The sequence below is a fragment of the Halichoerus grypus genome, chromosome 2, assembly GCF_964656455.1.
Source record: "Halichoerus grypus chromosome 2, mHalGry1.hap1.1, whole genome shotgun sequence".
NCBI lineage: Eukaryota > Metazoa > Chordata > Mammalia > Carnivora > Phocidae > Halichoerus > Halichoerus grypus.
In genome coordinates, this window is record NC_135713.1 from 28,875,370 (window position 1) to 28,898,486 (window position 23,117).

Sequence of the window (23,117 nt, forward strand, 5' to 3'; positions counted from 1 at the left end):
AAAGCTCACCAACAGCCTCTTCATCCTACTGGACTTCTCTATAACATTTAATACAATTGGCTCCTCTTTTCTCTTACATGGGTCTTATTCTAACTCTGAAAACACTGTGCAGCCTCCTACGTTGGCTCCTTTCATCTCTGCTCACCATTTCAATATTAATGTCTTATTAAAAGTTCTGTTTTGGACTTCTTCACCAATTCTCTTACTCCTGGACTATCTCAATCACTTTCAAAACTTACACTACAGAGATGACTTCTAAACAGCTGCCCTTGTGGATCTAGCGTCACATGCATGCCCACGCCATACGCCCCATGGGCTGGCCTGAGCTAGTTATGGCTGGCCCATTCCTGCAAGACACAGGACTCCTCTGATGGGCAATGCTGACGGATGTCTCACCGATGACCCAGCTGAAACTTTCCTGGAACACCGTACTCCGACACTCCACTTACTCAACCTCCTCTTCCCCCTTCCCTCTCTCCTTCAAGGGGTGGGCACACCTACACTGTGGTCTGATGCTTCCTCCCACTTCTGTGTCCCCCCCCCTTCCCCTCACAGGCCTTTCTCCCGATAAATGTCTTGCACATCTAATCCCATCTTGGCTTCTGCTTCTCAGATGATAGGAACTGACACAAGTAGTACTGAAAATAATCCAAGAAAACAGGTGGTGTGAGACAGGGATTTGGGGCAGACTCATCACCCAGCATGAGAGGAGAACATCATCCATCATCCTAAATGGCAGGTCACTGGTGCAAACAATGTGGTTTATACTGAAAACCTGCTTTTCCTTCTGGAAATCTGGATTTGGTATGTGCCAGGAAGAGGCTGCCTACTCAACCAGCACCCAAGAAAAACTCTGGGCACTGAGTCCCTAAATGAGCCTCCGTGGTGAACATAATCTCACGTGTGCTGGAGGAATTGTGTCCTGTTGGGCCCGCACTGGGAGAAGATTCTTAGGAACCTGTGCCTGGTTTCCCTCAGAATTCACCGCATGCACTCTCTTCCCCTTGCTGGTTTTGCTTTGAATTCTCTTGTTGTAATAAATTAAGTCATGAGTATGACTCTGTAAGTTCTGTAAGTCCTCCCAGTCAATCCGTGACCCTCAGGTGATCCTGGGGACCCCTAACACAGGATCAGATCCACACTGGGACTGCAGTCTGACAGCTGTCCCCACTTCCTCAGGCTCCTGCCCCTTTCTCCCTCACAGGTGTTTCTCCAAATAAATCTCATGCTCACCTAAATCTCATTTTGGCATTTGCTTCTGGGATGACCTAAAACTAATGTGCCAATGAATATTACTAACGGAATATTCTCCTGGCACTTATAACATATCTGAAACTACATTCTCTATCTTGCCAAAGAAATCACCATCAACTTAGTCATCCAAATAGAAATCATTCTCACTTCCTCCTGACAGCCTCCAGGTTTACTCATGATTATTCCCTACACTCTCCATTCTGAGCCCCTTCATCTTTAGATTACTGAAATAAGACCTCCAGTTGGCTCCCATTTCTAGTTCAAAGCCCTTTGCTGACCCCCTTACTCTTGCAGATAAGAAATGAGTGCCTTTGGTCCCCAATCTACAGCCAGCACACCCAGCCAGACCCTCTCTCTCCTTCCAAGGCATAAACTCCAGTCCTATCTAACTCCCAGCCCATATCTAATCATCACTCCTTTGCATTTTATATTCTTGCTGCCTTGAATACCCTTTGTACTATTTATAAGCAACATGACTTTCTATCGGTCCTTTGAAATACAGCTCAAACACCATAACTAGTGAAGCTGCTGCCTTGGACTGACTCTCCCCGCAAGCTCCCATAGCACCCTGATACAGTTTGGTCTTATGTCACACTCTTCCTATAGTTCTATCTCCATTCAAGAGTACAAACCATTTTTTTTTTTTTTTTTTAAGATTTTATTTACTTATTTGACAGAGAGATACACAGTGAGAGAGGGAACACAAGCAGGGCGAGAGGGAGAGGGAGAAGCAGACTCCCTGCCGAGCAGGGAGCCCGATGTGGGGCTCGATCCCAGGACCCCGGGACCATGACCTGAGCCGAAGGCAGATGCTTAACCATCTGAGCCACCCAGGCGCCCCACAAACCATATTTTTATTCTAAATCTTGATACTTAATATATTATTGATGAAATATTCATAACATTCATAAGACTCTTTTTTTTTTAAAGATTTTATTTATTTGACACACAGAGAGAGACAGCGAGAGAGGGAATACAAGCAGGGGGAGTGGGAGAGGGAGAGGCAGGCTCTCTGCCAAGCAGGGAGCCCGATGCGGGGCTCCATCCCAGGACCCTGAGATCATGACCTGAGCTGAAGGCAGACGCTTAACGACTGAGCCACCCAGGCGCCCCAAGACTGACTCTTATATAAACAAGCCAATAGGTATATATATATCCCATGGAAGCATTAGTAGGAGAGCCAGACTTTATTCTATCAGGAACCAGTTCTTGGATCAGGACACGTTGCAAGGAAAAACATTTTAACCTAATATTCCAGGAAAAGACTACTTAATACGTATTCTAAGGATTAGTATTTAGGGCAAAGTACTATGGATGAAGTCTTTAATTGGGGTGCCTGGGTGGCTCAGTCAGTTAAGCACCTGACTCTTGATTCTGGCTCAGGTCATGATCTCAGGGTTGTGGGACTGAGCCCCATATCAGGCTCCACACTCAGTGCAGAGTCTGCTTGTCCCCCTCCCTCCCCCTTTACCCCTCCCCCCACTTGCATGCAGGTACACACACACACACACTCTTTCTCTAAAAATGAATGGATAAATAAAATCTTTTTAAAAAATCTTTAATTACTTCTACAAAGAAAGGATTAAATTTATGTTGTACTTAAAGTGATGAGAGCTTCCAGGGAAGACAGTAGAGTAGGAGAACCCTAAGCTCATCTCATCCCATGGATATGATTAGGTAACACTGATATCAGTGTAAATAACCCAGAAAATGATCAAAGACTGGAAGAACAAACTCTCCACAGCTAAATGTAGAGAAGATGCCATATCAAAGAGGGCAGGAAGGGTGGAAACACAGGGGCTAAATGGAACCACAGTACTGTCCACTGGAGGGAGGGATGCTGTGGGCATGGAGAGGGGAGAGAAACAGACCCTCACACTGAGGAGCTCACACAGGAAAAATGAATCCCCATAACATTTGGCTTAGAAAACCACAGGGGTTGAATTTTGCAAATTCTTATGATCAGCAGGACTTAAAACCTGGAACTTTAAACATCAGCAGGCTCAGCTCTGGGAGAGCCTGGAGGGAGAGAGGAAACTGAGTCCCTGCCCTTAAAGGGAGAGCACAAGAGACAGCCCTGCAGGATACAGCAGAGAAGAAGCAGTTTGAAAAATGCCTGGGGCATAGGGGAGGGAGGTTTGTGAAGACACAGAGGAATATGTCCCAAATGAAAGAACAGGGCAGAATCACAGAAAGAAACCCATGTGAAATGGACATAGTAATATGACTGAGAGAGAACTTAAAATAATGGTTATAACGATGCTCACTGAAAAAAGAGTAAAGGACATCAGTGAGACCCTGAACAAAGAGATGGAAAACATAAAAAAGAACCAATCAGAGATGAATAACGCAATAAATTAAATTAAAAGTACACTAGATGGAATGAATAGTAGACTAGAGGAAATAGAAAAATGGATCAACAACCTGGAGGACAGAGTAATGGAAAGCAATCAAGCTGAACAGGTGAGAGAAAATAATAATTCAAAATAAAAATAGTCTTAGGGCCTCAGCAACACCATCAAGTGTAATAACATTTGCATTATAGGGATCTCAGAAGGAGAAGAGAGAGAAAAGGGAGCAGAAAATTTACTTCAAGAAAATAATATCTGAAAATTTCCCAAATCTGGAGAGGGAAACAGAAATTCAGATCCAGTAGGCACAGAAATCCCCCAATAAAATCAACCCAAGGAGGTCCACACCAAGACACACAGTAATTAAAATGGCAAAAAGTAGTGATAAAGAGAGAATTTTAAAAAGCAGCAAGAGAAAAGAAAACAGTTACATACAAGGGAAACCTCATAAGGCAATCAGCTGATTTTTCAGCAGAAACTGGGCAGGTCAGAAGGGAGTGGAATGATATATTCAAAGTGCTGAAAGGAAAAAACCTGCAGCTAAGAATACTCTACCCAGCAAGGCTATCATTCAGAATAGGAGATAAAAGAGTATCCCAGACAAACAAAAGTTAAAAGAATTCATGACCACTAAACCAGCCCTGTAAGAAATGTCAAAGGGGACTCTTCGAGGTGGAAAGGAAAAATCGTAACTAGGAGTAAGAAAAGTAGGAAGTGCAAAAATAAGTATATGTATAAAAATCAGTCAAGGAACTCACAAAATAAAAGGATGTAAAGTAGGACACCGTACACCTAAAACACGGGAGGTGGGGAGAAGAGTAAAGAATGGGTTCAAACTTAAGCACACTTCAACTTAATATAGACTGCTATATGCATAAGATGTTATATACAAACCAAATGGTAACTACAAATCACAACCGATAATAGATATGCAAAAAATAGAGAAAGGAATCCAAGTATATCACTAAAGAAAGCCAGCAAACCATGAGAGAACAGAGCAAGAGAAGAAAGGAACAGAGAAGCAGCACAAACACAACCATAAAACAAGTAACAAAATGGCAATAAGTACATACCTATCAATAATTACTTTGAATATAATTGGACAAGCTACAAGAATTCTTCCTAGAAACATATAACCTCCCAAAACTGAAGCAGGAAGAAATAGAATATTTGAACAGACTGATTACCAGCAATGAAATTGAATCCATAATCAAAAAACTTCCAACAAACAAATCCAGGACCAGACAGCTTCACAGATGAATTCTACCAAACATGTACAGAAGAGTTAATACCTTTCCTTCCCAAACTATTCCAAAAAACAGAAAAGGAAGGAAAGCTTCCAAATTAATTCTATGAGGCCAGCATTACCTCAATACCAAAACCAGATAAAGACACTACAAAAAGAGAGAGAGAGAACTACTGTGGCACCTGGGTGGCTCAGTTGGTTAAGCATCCAACTCTTGATTTCGGCTCAGGTCATGATCTCGGGGGTTGTGAGAATGAGACCTGCATTGGGCTCCATGCTCAGCAGGGAGTCTGCTTGAGATTCTCTCTCCCTCTCCCTCTGCCCCTCCCCCCACACTCTCTCTCTAAAATAATAAATAAATCCTTAAAAAAGAGAGAGAACTATAGGCCAATATCTCTGATGAACACAGATGTAAAAATCCTCAACAAAATATTAGCAAACCAAATTAACAATACATTAAAAAAATCATTCACTACAATTAAGTGGGATTTATTCCAAGGACTCAAGGGTGGTTCAATATTTGCAAATCAAGGGGTGCCTGGGTGGCTCAGTTGTTAAGCGTCTGCCTTCGGCTCAGGTCACAATCCCGGTGTCTTGGGATTGAGCCCCGCATTGGGCTCCCTGCTCAGCAGGAAGCCTGCTTCTCCCTCTCCCACTCCCCCTGCTTGTGTTCCCTCTCTCACTGTCTCTCTCTCTGTCAAATAAAATATTTTTAAAAAAATCTCCAAATCAATCAATGTGATACATCACATCAAAAGAGAAAAGATAAAAAATATGTAATCATTTCAATGGATGCAGAAAAAGCATTTGACAAAGTACAACATCCATACATGACAAAAACCCTCAATGAAGTAGGTTTAGAGGGAACATACCTCAACATAATAAAGGCCATGTATGAAAAACCCACAGCTAATGTCATACTCAATCATAAAAAACTTGAGAGCCTTTCCCCTAATATCAGAACAAGACAAGGATGTCCACTCTCACCACTTGCATTCAACATAGTTCTGGAAGTCCTACCTACACAATCAGACAAGAAAAAGGGAAAAAAAGGCATCCAAATTGGTAAGAAAGAAAGAAAACTTTCATTATTTGCAGATGACAAGATACTATATGGAGGAAACCCTAAAGACTCCACCAAAAAACTAGAACTGATAATTGAATTCAGTAAGGTGCAGAACACAAAATCAATATGCAGAAATTCATTACATTTCTATACACTAATAATGAAGTGGCAGAAAAAGAAATTAAGAAAACAATCCCATTTACAATTACATCAAAAATAATAAAATACCTAGGGAAAAACCTCACCAAGGAAGTGAAAGACCTGTATTCTGAAAATATAAAACAATGATGAAAGAAATTGAAGATGACACAAACAAATGGAAAGATATTCCATGTTCATGGATTGGGAGAACAATTATTGTTAAAATGTCAATACTGGGGCGCCTGGGTGGCTCAGTCGTTAAGCGTCTGCCTTCGGCTCAGGTCATGATCCCAGGGTCCTGGGATCAAGCCCCGCATTGGGCTCCCTGCTCCACGGGAAGCCTGCTTCTCCCTCTCCCATTCCCCCTGCTTGTGTTCCCTCTCTTGCTATGTCTCTCTCTGTCAAATAAATAAATAAAATCTTTAAAAAAAAGAAAAAAGGGGCACCTGGGTGGCTCAGTTGGTTAAGCGACTGCCTTCGGCTCAGGTCATGATCCTGGAGTCCCTGGATCGAGTCCCGCACCGGGGTCCCTGCTCTGCAGGGAGTCTGCTTTGCCCCCTGACCCTATCCCCTCTCATGTGTTCTCTCTCATTCTCTCTCTCTCAAATAAATAAATAAAATCTTTTAAAAAAATAAAAAAAAATTAAAAAAGAAAAAGAAAAAAAAGGAAAAAAAAAATGTCAATACTACCCAAAGCAATCTTTTTTTTTTTTTTAGGATTCAATGCAATCCTTATCAAAATACCAACAGTATTTTTCACAAATAACCCCACCATGTGTATGGAACCACAAAAGACTCCATGTAGCCAAAGCAATCTTGAAAAAGTACAAAGCTGGAGGTATCACAATACCAGATTTCAAGATATACCACAATGCTGTAGTAATCAAAACAGTATGGTCCTGGCACAAAAACAGCCATGTAGCTCAATGGGACAGAACAGAGAGCCTAGAAATAAACACACTATTATGTGGTCAATTAATCACTGGCAAATCAGGAAAGAATATGCAATGGGAAAAGATCGTTGTTTCCAACAAATGGTGTTGGGAAAACTGGACAGCAACATGCAAAACAATGAAACTGGACCACTTACACCAAACAGAAAAATAAATTAAAAATGGATTAAGGACCCAAATATGAGACCTGAAACCATAAAAATTCTAGAAGAGAGCACAGGCAGTACTATCTCTGACATTGGTTGTGCAACATTTTTCTACATGTCTTCTGAGGCAAGGGTTATAAAAGCAAAAATAAACTATTGGGACTACATCAAAATACAAAGCTTCTGCACAGCAAAGCAAACAATCAACAAAACTAAAAGACAACCTACTGAATGGGAGAACTATTTGCAAATGGCATATCCAATAAAGGGTTAGTATCCAAAATAGATAAAGAACTTACACAACTCCACACCAAATAATCCAATTAAAAAAATGGGCAGAAGACATGAACAGACATTTCTCCAAAGAAGACATCTAAATGGCCAACAGACACATGAAAAGATGCTCAACAAACTCATCATCAGAAAACTGCAAATCAAAATCACAATGAGATATCATCTCACACCTGTCAGAATCGCTAAAATAAAAAACACAAGAATCAACAAGTGTTGGTGAGGATGTGGAGAAAAAGGAATCCTTGTGCATTCTTGGTGGGAATGCAGACTGGTGCAGCCACTCTGGAAAGCAGTATGGACGTTCCTCAAAAAGTTAAAAATAAAACTACCTTATGATCCAGTAATTCCACTACTAAGTATTTTCCCAAAGAATACAAAAAGACTAATTCCAAGGGAAATATGCAACCCCAATGTATATTGCAGTATTATTTACAATAGCCAAATTATGGAAGCAGCCCAGGTGTTCATTGATAGATGAATGGATAAAGAAGTGGTATATATACACCATGGAATACTACTCAGTCATAAAAATGAATGAAATCTTGCCATTTGCAACAACATGGATGGAACTAGGGAGCAGAGTATAATGCTAAGCGAAGTAAGTCAGCTTTAGAAAGATAAATAAATACCGTATGATTTCACTCATATGTGGAATTTAAGAAACAAAACAAACAACGAAAAAGAAAAGAGAAAAACCAAAAAACAGACTCTTAACTATAGAGAACAAACAGATGGTTACCAGAGGGGAGGTGGGTGGGGGATGGGTAAAATAGGTAAAGAGGATTAGGAGTGCACTTGTCTTGATGAGCACTGAGTAAAGTATGGAACTGCTGGATCACTATATTGTATTTCTGAAACTAATATAAGACTGTATGTTGGGCGCCTGGGTGGCTCAGATGGTTGAGCGTCTGCCTTCAGCTCGGGTCATGATCCCAGGGTCCTGGGATCGAGTTTCACATCAGGCTCCCTGCTCAGTGGGGAGCCTGCTTCTCCCTCTCCCTCTGCCTGCCACTCCCCCCCACGCTTGTGCTCTCTCTGTGTCAAATAAATAAAATCTTAAAAAAAAAAAAAAAAATATATATATATATATATAAAACACTGTATGTTAACTATACTGAAATTAAAAAAAAATCTCAAAATAAATAAATAAAGATATAATAATGACAACAAAAATAAAGTAATGAGACCTTGGGAAAACTCCCCAGATAGAAAAAAACCTAAGTTTTGTGTTTGTTTCATAAAAATCACATTAAAATATGGCCAATTTTGAATATTCTTGAACCGTAAACATTTTAAATGGGTTAAAAATGAATTATTCAAAGATTACCTGGAGATATTCTTAGCTTGTTGTTCTGTTAAACCGAGCTCCTCACTGGAAACACCATCTTTTGTTATAAGGTCCTCAATAATGTCTGCAATATCAGTTAATCCAGTCATCTGGAGTGGATCTACTGAAACGCTTCATTTTCAAATGCAATTTGAGAAATATAAGTCAGTATCTACAATTTAATTACATTAAGCAAAAATTAATATGTAAAGTTTAAAAGTTATGTCCTCTAAGAGCATAAATGAACACAAAAATAATAAACACAGATCTAATGTTCCTTCTACTTTCCAGTAATCCTCAGCTCAAGTCTAATCATCAGTAATTGATGACTTCTTATGTGCTCTTAAAAAAGCGAACATAAGGGGCGCCTGGGTGGCTCAGTCGTTAAGTGTCTGCCTTTGGCTCAGGTCATGATCCCAGGGTCCTGGGATCAAGTCCCGGATCGGGCTCCCTGCTCCGCGGGAAGCCTGCTTCTCCCACTCCCACTCCCCCTGCTTGTGTTCCCTCTCTCGCTGTCTCTGTGTCAAAAAAAAAAAAAAAAAAAAAAAAAAAGCAAACATAAGGCTCAGGAGATAACCTCTACCTGTCCTGCCTGCTGAATACACATGCAGTGAAAGGTATAGCAAACACAGTCTACTGCATTTTAATTACCTATACTAAAACATAGGTATATAAAGGATATAATAAAGTAATCCTCAGCTTCTTAAAATACTCCATTCCCGATGAGAATTATATTCTTTTAGTCCATGAAAAAATATGTAGTATAGAAGCTCACATGCACATGAACAACAAAATCTCCAAAGCACACAGTTTATACCCAACCTTAAGTAAACCTGTGAATTAATTCTTAAAAGATATTTACCTCTCAAATAACTCATCACTGTTATTCGCACCTTAAAAGAAGAGAAACATTATTACTAAAAATTGGGGGTCAATAATTTTTTCTATTTCCATCTATTAACCTGATTTGGAAATTATATAACCAGAAATTAAAATATTTTTAGGGATGCCTGGGTGGCTCAGTCGTTAAGCGTCTGCCTTCGGCTCAGGTCATGATCCCGGGGTCCTGGGATCAAGCCCTGCATCGGGCTCCCTGCTCACGGGGAGCCTGCTTCTCCCTCTCCTCCCTGCTTGTGCTCTCTATCTCTCTCTGATAAATAAATAAATAAAATCTTTAAAAAATAGATAAATAAAAGTAAAATTAAAATATTTTTAAACCTCCAAATAGGTTTAAAGATATATATGTGTAACCTATTTATCCTCCTCTTAAATATGCTATTTGTGAGGTTTTAATAGCAATTAATTAAATTTAACTATTTTTTTAAAGATTTTTTTTTATTTTTAAGTAATCTCCACACCCAACATGGAGCTCGAACCCACAACCATGAGATCAAGAGTCGCATGCTCTACCAATTGAGCCAGCCAGGCACCCCTTAGATTTAACTATTAAGAAAATCCTCAATTACTAAAAGAAAAAAAATGGTAATGATGTAGGTTATAGAGTAAACAGATATAAAAGGTCTGCCTGCTGTGAAATAAAATTTCTTTCTGATTCCTTTTATCAAACGGCAGAAAAGTATTATATCCAAATAAATACCTTTAACAGTAGTTACACAGGAAGATTTGATCCTTACTTCATTTTCAAACCATTTTTGGAACTCTTCCTTTGGGGACTGCCTTCCAATTTACTGAACACAGTAGATCAACTTTATTCCTTGAAAATCACAATTCCTTTTTTTTTTTTTTTTTTAATTCCAAACTGTGACACTCAGCCTTATTATCTACTCCACTTATCAGAAATGCCTCTGGAAATCTTGTGGCTGTTAGCCAAAATTAAATCCATCCTCAGTGAATAAATTATTTGCCACTGTTAAGAACATTCACAAGAATGTGCTAAGAAATGGAAGTCAATTTCAAAAGAGGAAATCTGAGCTTTTTTTGAGCACTAGAAGTAAGGGAATGACTATCCATCTTTCTAAGATGCCAACTTTGGAAAAGGAAACACCCATTAGGCATCTAAATCCTGCACTCTAAAAAATAGTAATTTGGTTTCCTTTTTAATTTACATTAGACATTGAATGCTAGAGAAAAACATTTTAATTATCCATCTTTATATGTGTTATGACATTTATTCACATTTTTCTTTTCTTCTCTTGCATCCTAATTTAAGAAGCTATTACAATTTTGAATGTATACTTTCAATCTCACTTTTCCTACTCCTTTGTTTTCTTCTTCCTTTAAACATTAAAGAGTTCGTCTCTATCTCCATCCTGAAATGATCTTTGACTTCATTTCTCTTATTCTTCTACTTCCTTTTACCATCAGAACTGTTAAGTAGTCTATACGTACAGATTCTTGAGCCTGTCTCTGTCCCCAAACAGCCTTCTACTCTGGATATTACCTGAAAGTCCCTGAGGTCCTTAACAAATTCAGTCTTTATTCTTGACATTCTGGTAGCTTGTGCAACTGTGAGCCACTCACTTTACCCTGAAGCCCCTTTACCGGAGTCTGCTTGTCCATCTCCCTCCTGGGGAGGCCTCTCGTGCTCTCTCAACGGTATCGTTTCACAAGCTGCTCTTTGGTTTTTTCCCTTTTTCCATATTTCTTGCTGAGAACAGATGCACCAAGTCTTGACTATATAATTAGGTAAAAGGCTCTTACATCTGTTTTTCAAGCATAAACCTATCAAGTTCCACTTGCTGTCAAAAACTGGGTCCTAAATATGGCCATTTATATACCCAACATCACCTTATGTTACATTTGGTCTTAGGGTACTCTAGAGTCTGACATCAGAGCTAGGATATCCTCGCTCCTACAGTCTGACAACACAAAATCGCTATTCAGTTTCTCCTTCTCCTCTTCTTTTATCCGCTTAGTCAGTGGGTAACATGAGCTGCCTTCAGAATGTCTCCTGCTTTCCCACAACACTGCCCAGGCCCTTATTATTCCAAAGTCAGATGAAGGTAATAGCTCACTAAACGATCTATGCCTCCATTCTAGTCTTCAAAACCTCCTCATTCCACTTCTCTGCTCAGAATTCTCCAATGATGCCCTGATATAAAATGGAGTGTAAACTTCTCAGATACCCTCTACCACCTCTTTAACCTCGTCTGTCAACCCTCCCCCGTAAGAGTCAAGACAAAAGCTACAAATGACTGAGGACTACAGGAATCAAACAGGTTCTCAGCTAGGTGCTTTACATACAACACTCAATCTTCATAACTCTGTAAAGTGGAAATGATCAACCCCATAGGATGATGACCAAAATACAAATGGAATCTAGGAAGAACTTAGAGAAAAAAATTGTAAGACTTAAAGGCAGCTTCTTAATAGCTTTTCTTTTAATAACCACTATGCCATTTAAAAATAGCATTTTTTACTGCTTATGCTACTTTAATAATAATAAAACTTACTACAAACACTTAGTAAATTCATCATTTTTGACCATCAATAGCTGAGAGAAAAAAAATATTTCAAAGCCACTGTCAGTAGTCCCAGTGTTGTATTTAGTATGACCTATTATTCATATGACAAAATGTGTTCGTTAGGACTAGAGAAGAGCATTTTTAATTGCCAACTCCAAATGAAATAGAATGAAAAGTGGCACTAAACTTGTCTAAGTCTCAATATTCTCAACTCTACAATGGGGCTAATAATGGCATCCACTTCGCAGGTTAGGCTCACACCAGGCTCAGTGCACATAGAGCAGCCTTATCTGGGACGCGGCAGTCTCCAGAAACTACAGCTGTTGTTTTGTTTTCATAATTAAAACTCCAGGTTCTCAATATTGGCTGAGTCTGAATTTCTCAAGTTTTATAAAAATCAGATAGTATAGTAAGTCCAGTTGCTATATATCTAACATTAATAAGTTAGCAAAATAACTTGGAGATATCTAATCATATATCTTATTGGAGATAATGATACATGCTTGCAATAGATCTTAGGAAGATGACAATCAAGTTCAAGTAAATGGCACAATCTTTAACTTCCCTCCCCTGAAATGTATAAATATTGCAAAATGGCTTCACAAATCCTTCACAACTGTGTTCCCAATAAAATACTCTTTAGTAACAGTATACTGGAAAACAAGAGTATAAATGAAGGGGCGCCTGGGTGGCTCAGTTGGTTAAGCAGCTGCCTTCAGCTCAGGTCATGATCCCAGAGTCCTGGGATCGAGCCCCGCATCCAGCTCCCTGCTCGGCGGGAAGCCTGCTTCTCCCTCTCCCACTCCCCCTGCTTGTGTTCCCTCTCTCGCTGTGTCTCTCTCTGTCAAATAAATTAATTAATTAATTAATTTAAAAAAAAAAAAAAAGAGTATAAATGAAAAAAGTGAAGAACAGGGCGCCTGGGTGGCTCAGATGGTTAAGCCTCTGCCTTCGGCTCAGGTCATGATCCCAGAGTTCTGGGATCGAGTCCTGCATCAGGCTCCCTGCTCGGAAGGGGGCCTGCTTCTTCCTCTCCCTCTGCCGCTCCCCCCGCTTGTGCTCTTTCGTTCTCTCTGTCAAATAAATAAATAAAATCTTTAAAAAAAAAAAAAAAAAGTGAAGAACAATACCAGGAGAAGTTGTATTCTGGTCACTGAAGAGGCTGAGAGCCGAATCAGCAGAAGGAAACACACAGGTTTTTTGACTAGAATGAGTTTCTGTTACTGAAAATTCAGCTTCTGAAGTCTCCTCTTTGTCCCTTTGAGCCTCCTTATTCATATGAGTCAGGAAACATACTAATCCAAAGTAAAATAGTAGAGGAAAAAAACACATGGGGAAAAAAAGATATTAACACTTAGTTAACACTTTCACATGGCAACAGATATATCAGAAGTTTACACATATTATTTTGATAACTTTCTACTGTATAATGAAATAATTTAATATGATATTTAAAATTTAATCTCCTTCATAGTAAAAAAACTATTAAATTTATTATCAGTTTCAGAAAACATGGCAGACTGAGCTAAAGTAGACAGGTTCATACTCTGTTATAGAAACACAGAAGAAATGCTAAATTAAAAAAATAGATTAATATGCAACCAAGCCCTATAAATAAAGAAATCCCCCAGTGCCAGAAAGAAAAAGGAATCAAAGCTGGGCAATATATAGGCAATGATGCTGGGAGAGTCCATACAGAAAGGAGATGTGGTTTCTGCCATCTGCAGCAGAGAGAACTAAGCTACCTTCATATGACCCAGAGCACTGAACGATAGCTTTGTCCATAAAATAAGGATAAAAACCCTGGAGAAGCAGCAAAGAAGTTTTCTATCTGCCTGAATAGCAGATGGGAGAAAAACGAGTCAACTCTGAGAAATCAAAACCTCTGTCACGAACCATGAGAGACTATGGACTCTGAGAAACAAACTGAGGGTTCTGGGTGGGGGTGGGGGGGTGGGTTAGCCCAGTGGTGGGTATTAAAGAGGGCACGTACTGAATGGAGCACTGGGTGTTATACGCAAACAATGAATCATGGAACACTACATCAAAAACTAATGATGTAATGTATGGTGATTAACATAATTAAAAAAACAAAACAAAACCTCTGTCATGCCACAAACAGGTATGGGATCTGAATTTATACTATCTATGTACTACAGCAACTACAAGCCAAGAAATGTATATAAAAACTTGTCCCCCAAATTTTTCTACTTCAGTAGATCCCAAGAAGCAAATACAAAACCACATCAAAGGCAAACATATACAACCCAGCAGAACTCCCCTAAAGATAAGTTCATGATAAAAAAAATTACAAATTGCACAAAGAAACCACCATAAAAGAGAGCATGCAGATCTGACAATTGAAAATATACACACATGAAGTAAAACAATCTGAAAGGGCATAAAATATTACTAAAATCATTAAATAGATAAAAGAAGACATAGAAACCATAATAAAAGAACAGGACAGTACATCCAGCAAATAGATTTGAAAAAGAAATAAAACTTAGACATTAAGAATATAGTAAAAAAATTAAATCCTATAGCAAAGATATAGCAGAAGAGAAAATTAGTAAACTAAAAGGCAGATCTGAGGACATCACCCTAAGTACATCACTGAGAGATAAAAAGGTGGCAATTAACACTTAAGAGACAGGGAATAAAGTGAGAAGGTCCAACATAGCTTTTTTTTTTTTTTAAGATTTTATTTATTTATTTGACAGAGAGAGACACAGTAAGAGAGGGAACACAAGCAGGGGGAATGGGAGAGGGAGAAGCAGGCTCCCTGCTGAGCAAGGAGCCCGATGAGGGACTCGATCCCAGGACCCTGGAATCATGACCTGAGCTGAAGGTAGGCGCTTAACGACTGAGCCACCCAGGCACCCCCAACATAGCTCTAATAGGTGTTTTAGAAAACAGAACAGAAAGAATGGGGAGGAAGCAATATTCTAAAAGAAAATGGATGAAAAATAACCAACATTAAAACTGAAAATTAAATAATCATTCCAACTCTCATTTAGAATAACTTTTAAAAATATACACACTGAGGAACCTGCGTGGCTCAGTTGAGTGTCCGACTCTTGATTTCGGCTCAGGCCGTGATCTCAGGGCTGTGAGATGGAGACCTGCATCTGGATTCTCTGTCTCCCTTTCCTGTGCCCCTCCCCGCCAAGTAAAAAAAAAAAAAGCTCTTAAAAAATAAATACATAAAAATAACAGTATGTACACCGAGACACACTTGTATCAAAAATATAAGATAAACTAAAAATAAAGAGAAAATGTTAAAAGAATTCAGAGATAAAAGAACAGTAACTGGACAGACAGCACATAAGTAGTATAAACTCAGCAATTAGAGATGTCAGTAAATAATGGAATATTATCCTTAAAATGTTGAGGGAAAATGAGGATCAACTTAGAATTCTGCCCCCATCTGTAAGCTATCACTCATGAATTGTAATAAAATTAAAGATGTTTTCAAAGACTAGGAGAATTTACCACTCACATGCTCTAGATGGAAGAACTAATAAAGGAAGGAAAGGAAGCAATCCTCAAGAAAGCAGATGCAAAAAGAAATTGTGAGCAACAATAGCAGAGAATAGAAAGTTTTGCCAGAGTGCATCTCAGGCAATAAGGGTAAGTATTATTTCCTGAAACTTGAGTTTTGGTTTTATACATTCATGGTTTACATATTTACATTATTTGAGTTACAAGTTTTTTAAAAAGAAGCAACTGAAGGCAAAGAAACTGGAAAACATGCTGATAAGTTCAAGTAAGTGTTGACTGAAAAGACATGGGAGACTAAATTAAAAACAAAGTAGATCTAAAATACTAGAAAACAGTATCAGGGAAGATGGGAGGGAGGGAGGGAGGGAGCAGATCAATGTTAAAAGCTCTAAAGTCTTTATATTGTTTAGGAGGTAAATATATTTGCCTTAAATTTTAATTCAACTATGAATATTGAACATTCAAGAATAATCACTAAGAGATTAAAAACAGAATGTGTAATTTTTGTACTCTCCACACCCAAGGTGGGGCTCGAACTCAGGACGTTGAGACGAAGAGTCGCACACTCCACCAACTGAGCCAGCCAGGTGTCCCAGAATGTGTAATTTCTGAACCAACAGAGAGGAAAAGAGAGAATACAGAAAACCCAATCCAACAGAAGGAAAGAAAGCAGCTCAAAAAGAAAAAAATACATAGTAAATAGGAAGCACAAAATAAGATTATAGAAATAAGCACAAATAGGGGCGCCTGGGTGGCTCAGTTGGTTAAGCGACTGCCTTCGGCTCAGGTCATGATCCCGGAGTCCTGGGATCGAGTCCCACATCGGGCTCCCGGCTCAGCGGGGAGCCTGCTTCTCCCTCTGACCCTATCCCCTCTCATGCTGTTTCTGTCAAATAAATAAATAAACAAACAAAAATCTTTAAAAAAAAAAAAAAAAGAAATAAGCACAAATGTATCAGTAATCACAATATACATAATTATATTTGATGATTAAGACACATAAATTAACTACTTTTAAAAATGAAATCTAGTTATATGCTGGACACAACTACAACATAATCACTCAACTTGAAAATAAAGGAATATCTAACTTACGGAAAATACGAGAGAAACATGTTAAATGACCCATAGAGAATCAATTAGCAAAATCCAGACTCTGAAAAACACTTCAGGACAAACATCTATGTTTCTTCAACAAATCAATTGCAAGGGGAAAAAGAGAGAGAAGGCACCAAGAAGTTAAAAGAGACTTATAAGCCATCAAACGACTGCCATGTATAGACTTCACTTGGATTCCAACTAGAATAAAAAAATAAGCTATTTTTAAAAATGAGATAGCTGACAACACTGAAACACTGATTAGATATATGACAATATTAATTTTTTTAAAAGGAGCAATAATATCATTATGCCTGTGTTTAAAAAAAGAAACCTTATCTTTTAGACATATTTACAAAATATTTATAGGTAGATAATATGCTATCTGGGATTTGCTTCAAAATCATCCAGGAAAAGGTGGGAGGAGTAAGTGGGCGTATATATAAAAGAGGATTGACCATGAGTTGATAACTGTTAAAGCTGGATATAGGGTACATGAAGGTTAATTATACTATTCTGTCTTCTATTGAAATTTTCCATGATAAATTTTTTAAAAATTAAATGTATCAAAAAAAAAATTAAATGTATCAAAAAAGATATAGCAGGGAAATATTAATAGTAGATAAAGTTGAGTCTAAAAACATTATTGGGGATAAAGAGGGTCATTAATGAGAAAAGGGGCAAAATTCAACCAAAAATATAACAATAATGAACATAATCATTTTATAACATAGCTTCAACTATATAATGCAACATTTAACAGAATCACAAGGAGAAATTCCACTATCACTGTGGGCAATTTTTAATGCACGCTTCTGAGCAAGCAAACTAAAAAATCAGAAAGAATATAGAAAATCTGGACAATTTAAAAGTTTGATTAAACATATATATATATATGTATAAATATACAATTTAAAAGCCTGACTAAACATACACACACACACCTTATGTATATGTATACACACACACACACACACACACGCACACACACACATCCTACATAATCCAACAGTAAATGCATATTCTTTTCAAGTAAACATTTACCAAAACTGACTATACATCCCAGGCCACAAAGGAAATTTTAACAAATATCTAAGAATTGTTATTATCATATACTTATCTAATCATAATGCAATGAATAGATGAATAAAAATATAGCCCAAACCCCATAATACTGGGAAGCTAAATATCCCTTTTATGAGCTAAAGAAGACATCTTAATACAAATTACAAACTAGATCAAAACAACACCAAAACATGATGCATATCAGCGCTCTTGTCTGGGTCCTTGCAGGGACATATTCAGCTTCAAATACATATGTTAGAAAAAAAGAAAGAATGAAGTTAGGAAAAAGCCAACAGGTTAAGCCCTCAAAAACCGAAGAAATAGTAAAGCTAAGGGGTAGAAATTTATGAAAAAGAAAATTAAACAACAGAATCAAACCAAAGCCTGTTTAAAAAAGAAAAAGAAAAGAAAACCACATTAAATTGCTGACAAGACTGAATGAAAGAGAATGTAGGGATAAACAACTATGGATACAGTAGAAATTTTAAGTAACTACCCTAATTTCATTCTTTCAATAAGAAATTCAAACATACACTATTTCACCACCGCCTGGCCATATAACCAGAACCTCAAATCCCAGTTCTGCAGCTGAGCAGGAACAAACAGCAACCTCAGCACCAAGCTCTGTGCAGCCCTCAGCAAGTGTGTGGCTGAAGCTCCCCACTCTAGGAGGCTATAGCACTGGCTCCTCAGGAAAACAATGGCCGGGGTGGGGGCCAGTCACATTATCACAAGAATAATCCTAATCTAAATTAGGGGACTGCGGGCTTGGGCTCACAAATGAAAACTATTCCTAGTTCTCTAGCTCCCAAAGGGCAATGCTTATTCTTTCAAAGCAAGGCTTCAGCCCCCCCACCAACTCCCCACTACACACACACACACCTTCGGAAATGCCAATGGCTTTTGAAGCCAATGGTTTTTCAGATTCAGGACCAGAAGACAATTCAATGTGATCTTCAGGTTCAACCTGTAGAAAAATACACACAACAAAATAACTTAAGAATTTTATAGTTTGAGGGGTGCCTGGGTGGCTCAGTCGTTAAGCGTCTGCCTTCAGCTCAGGTCATGATCCCAGGGTCCTGGGATTGAGCCCCACATCGGGCTCCCTGCTAGCTGGGATGCCTGCTTCTCCCTCTCCTTCTCCCCCTGCTTGTGTTTCTGCTCTCGCTGTCTCTCTGTCAAATAAAATCTTAAAAAAAAAAAAAAAAATTTTATAGCTTGATAATTTCACAATATTGTTAAATAATCTTATGTACCTTTTAAATATTAGGGTAACAAGTGAAAGAAATGGGATTAAATCTAATAAGAGCTAAATGTGGGGATGGGTGAAGAGAAGGAAATTTTTACTTATTTGTAGTCTAAATGATTTAACCTTTTTAGACATCATAAGGAAAACAACATCAGATAATTTTAGATTGGGGAGGAACATTAGCTACCATTTAGACAAAACCTTTCATTTTAAAAATGTGAGAACAGGGCCCAGAGAAATTCAGTGACTTTCTTAGTGGCAAGACATGGATTTGAACCGAGGTCTTCAAAGCCCGTAGTCAGTGCTTGTCCACAAGTATCCCTCTGTCTCTTCCAGGCTTGAAGTCTGTTCTCTTAATTAAAATAAACAAGTCACAATCTGTGTATCTATGTGTGCATTATAATAGGATGAGAACATTTTAAAACAATATCCCAAAATCTCTCATTTAAATTAGTGTTAGTTCCTTCGAAGTAGTCACCTTAGCAAACTAAATACTTATGGAGTTTGATCCACCTTCCTTTGGGAAACTTCCTTTGAAATTGTCTCCCAAGCTTGCACCACCATTATTAACAACTGTTCTGGTGATAAGTCTTTATTATAAAGATGTGATTTTATTACTGTCAGAATCCAAAACTGAGAGAGCAAAGACAACCATTAAATAAACATGTATTGAATGCCTGCCATGTTACCAAGCAAAAGACACGGTCCCTGTCCTCCAGTATTTAAAGACTGGGGCTGAGAGGGGTGCCGTAACAGAATTTTTAGGAACTTTTTCAAAATACATGTGTGTGATCTACACCCTCCCCCTTGCCAAGCCACTGCCCCCTCCTCTGTCCCCAGCCTACCACCCCAGATTCAGTAGGGCTGGCATGTATATTTTTGAAAAAGATCATGACATGCACAGCTGTCCTTTTAACTAATAGATCCAGATCTGTGGAAATTCCTTCTTGAGACTCTTCCTTTGGTTTGCTTTCTCCTGAATCTCTTAACTACCTTAGAATGCTCCTTCTCATGCTTTGTTGTTGAATCATCTTTAAAAGTTCATGCACCCACAGAATTCTGTCCTTTACCCTCTTTTTCTCCTCATTCAGTGTATTCTCTCTGGGTGAGTGCCCTGTTATGATTTTAACTTCCTCTTAAGGACTCTAAAATCTGTACCATCAACCCAAATCTAGCTCCTAAGCCCCAGAAGCATATATCCAACTGCCTACTAATCTCACAACACTTCAAATTTACGATGTTCCTGACTGAAATCACTGTGCCTCTCTTCCCCCAAAACACACAGACTTCTTCTTCCCTACTGTGGAAAATGACTCCCCCATTCACCCAGGCTCGAAATCTGGATACTACTGTGAATCTATTCTTCTTTACCTTCCCATAGCCCAATACCCTCTGAGTCCTGCTACATCCTTCTCCATCCCCAATGCTTAAGTTCAGGTTATCATTACTTCTTGGCTTGGTACTCAGTGAGTCCCAAACATCAATCAGTAAGCCCAGTATAGAGCTAGCTGCCTAAGAATCATTCATGAAGCTTATTAATTACACAAATTCCTGGGTTCCACCCCAGAATTACTTAAAATCAGAATCTCAGGGGTATGAGCCCACAAGTGTGCATTTCTAACAAGTTCCCAAGATGACTCTAATGAGCAGCAAGTTTAGAACCACTGTGACCCACCTGATCTCCTTGTTCTCAGCCTATTCTCTCCAATCTGCCCTCCACACTGCTGCCAGAGTGTCTGATCACATCATTTCACTGCTTAAAATTCTTCAGTGGTTCCCTCCTGCCTATTTATAGTATAGGACAAAATCCTAACCACTTGACATGGCAAACGATACTTCCCATCATTCCTTATCCACACACCTACATTCCTCTCCTGCCAGATGTCTTAAAGCCCAGTACCATCAACCTCCACCTCACGGTGTTTCATCAGCCCTTCATTATCTAACTCGTGAATATCGATTCATTACCAACTCCAGAGTTACCTCTACAAAGCCATCTCTGATGCCACAGCTTCACTTACTTACCTGTCCAGCCACAACAAGTCATGTGTACCTGTGGTGTTCTCACCACACCCTGTTCATATGTACTTACTGGTGTATACATCTATCTTCTTTTGTTAGATTCTAAGCTGCTTGAGAGTAGTGACTATGTATGCCTTATTTATCTTTCTATTCCCAGAACTTAGCACAGGGCCCAGCAGGTAGAAGAAGATTAATAAATGTTTATTGATGAAGAAACGATTCTCTTGGACTCTGGAGCAAGCCAGGATCAAGACGAGATTCAAGTGTACATAACATATTTGGCTGTAGATATGCTTAATATACTAAAACATAAGGCCATTTTGGAAAGTGATTCCTTAGAATAAGTAGTTCCAAAGATGACTCTAACACTTAACACTCATTGTGAAGTGCTAGATCTAAGTGTGGGTTAAAAAAACAAAAAGGAAAACAACCAAATAAACATCATAATATTATTACTTAATAGTAGTCCTACCTCATGTTTTTTCTGTGTAATTTCACATAAGTTTAATCTTAACTTCTTAATATGTGCTAAATGTTTGAATTAAAGAAATACTATAAACCTAATAAACATCTTTTAAAATGTCAACCTGCTAGCAACTAGAGTATTTGTTAGGTAAGTCAATGATGAAATTTTTATCCTGCAGACCAATTTGCATTTCCCAATACAAGGCTTTAACACATTCAAAATATTTTTACTATTTTGTTCCTTAATCTTTATTTTATGTAAATTTTACTTCCTAAAAAAAACAGGTTTGTGCAAAATAATTAATTCATGTTTGAGACTTCCTATTTGTCTAACTACCATGATATGCCAATACACATAAATAATCTCTTTCTTATGGGTATTTTTTAAAGATACAGAAAATGTTCTAAGGACCACATTCCTGTTGTATAAAATATTTAAAAGAAACTGAGAATTCCAAATATAAAGACAACAGTATCTTTATAAAGTTAAAAAAATCCTGCTGCAGAAAATGATACTCCATTATGAGCAGGGTTCATTTAAAACCACATTCTTGTTTTGTAATTCGATATATTTCTTTTCCTGGTAGGAAGCATTGGTTCACGTCTTAGAAGTTTAAGGCAGTGGTTGTCAACTGGGGGCGATTTTGTCCCCCAGAGAACATTTAGCCATGTCTGAAGACATTTTTTTACTATTACAGCAAAGCTAGCAGGTGAAGATCAGGGATGCTACCAAACATCCTACAACACACATGACAGTCTTCCACAACAAAGAATTATCTGGCCCAAATATCAATAATGCTGAGGTTGAGAAACCCTAGCTTAAAAAAAAAAAATTCCCATTATTTTGAAAAATCAAACGTCTAAAATTACATCACATTACAAATCATATAACTCAGTAACAAACAGCTAAAATAAAGACAGTCTACCTTATCACAATGTCGATCTAGCATTTTGTATCTGGGGCAATCCTGCTCTATGTTTTCAGCAATGTTCTGTATTGCTAACATCTGTGCATCAATTTCCTGAAGCTTCGAGGTGAGATGCTCGAGCCGGCGAGCTGCAGAGCTCTGCGCAGGACGAGCGGCAGACACACCCTGCAGTTGCTCCCACAGCGGATCATCCTCTGCAGCAGCTGACTTTGAGCTCTGTTCTTTGAATCGAAAATCTGGCTTCAGCATATCTAAGTATTAATAAAGGTAATCAATATCAGAATTGATTAGAATTAAGGGAGAAGTAGATGCTGATGATCTAATTCTTTTGAAGACCTCATTTTAAGTCAACATAACATTCCCTTCTAAATCTGTTTCAATACACCCAGAAATAACACTTCAGCTTCTCAACTTCGGAGAGCTGTCTGTGGTGAGATAAGAATACATAACAGTATTACTATTACCACATAACTCCATATAGAAGGCAGTTTGAATGTTACTTTTACCCTCTGCTACAAAAACATACTTCATCAAAAAGCAACTTTACTTAATATTTTTTACTTTTTATTTATCTTAAAGATT

At 38.3% G+C, this 23,117-nt stretch overlaps 1 protein-coding gene across 4 annotated transcripts in view; it reads right to left on the minus strand.

The window, feature by feature from the left end:
- CPLANE1 (ciliogenesis and planar polarity effector complex subunit 1) overlaps positions 1-23,117 on the minus strand; it is a 137,240-nt gene that overhangs the window by 12,143 nt on the left and 101,980 nt on the right. For 3 of the 4 annotated variants that reach the window (XM_078066652.1, XM_078066653.1, XM_078066651.1), the window contains 5 exons: positions 22,533-22,786; positions 18,753-18,837; positions 13,334-13,498; positions 9,641-9,671; positions 8,779-8,910 (listed from right to left, as the gene is read on the minus strand). In XM_078066652.1, the coding sequence (XP_077922778.1) occupies positions 8,779-8,910; positions 9,641-9,671; positions 13,334-13,498; positions 18,753-18,837; positions 22,533-22,786 (667 nt within the window). Of the gene's footprint in view, positions 1-8,778; positions 8,911-9,640; positions 9,672-13,333; positions 13,499-18,752; positions 18,838-21,387; positions 22,787-23,117 lie in introns of those variants that run through there. The other variant, XM_078066654.1, reaches the window with a different exon arrangement.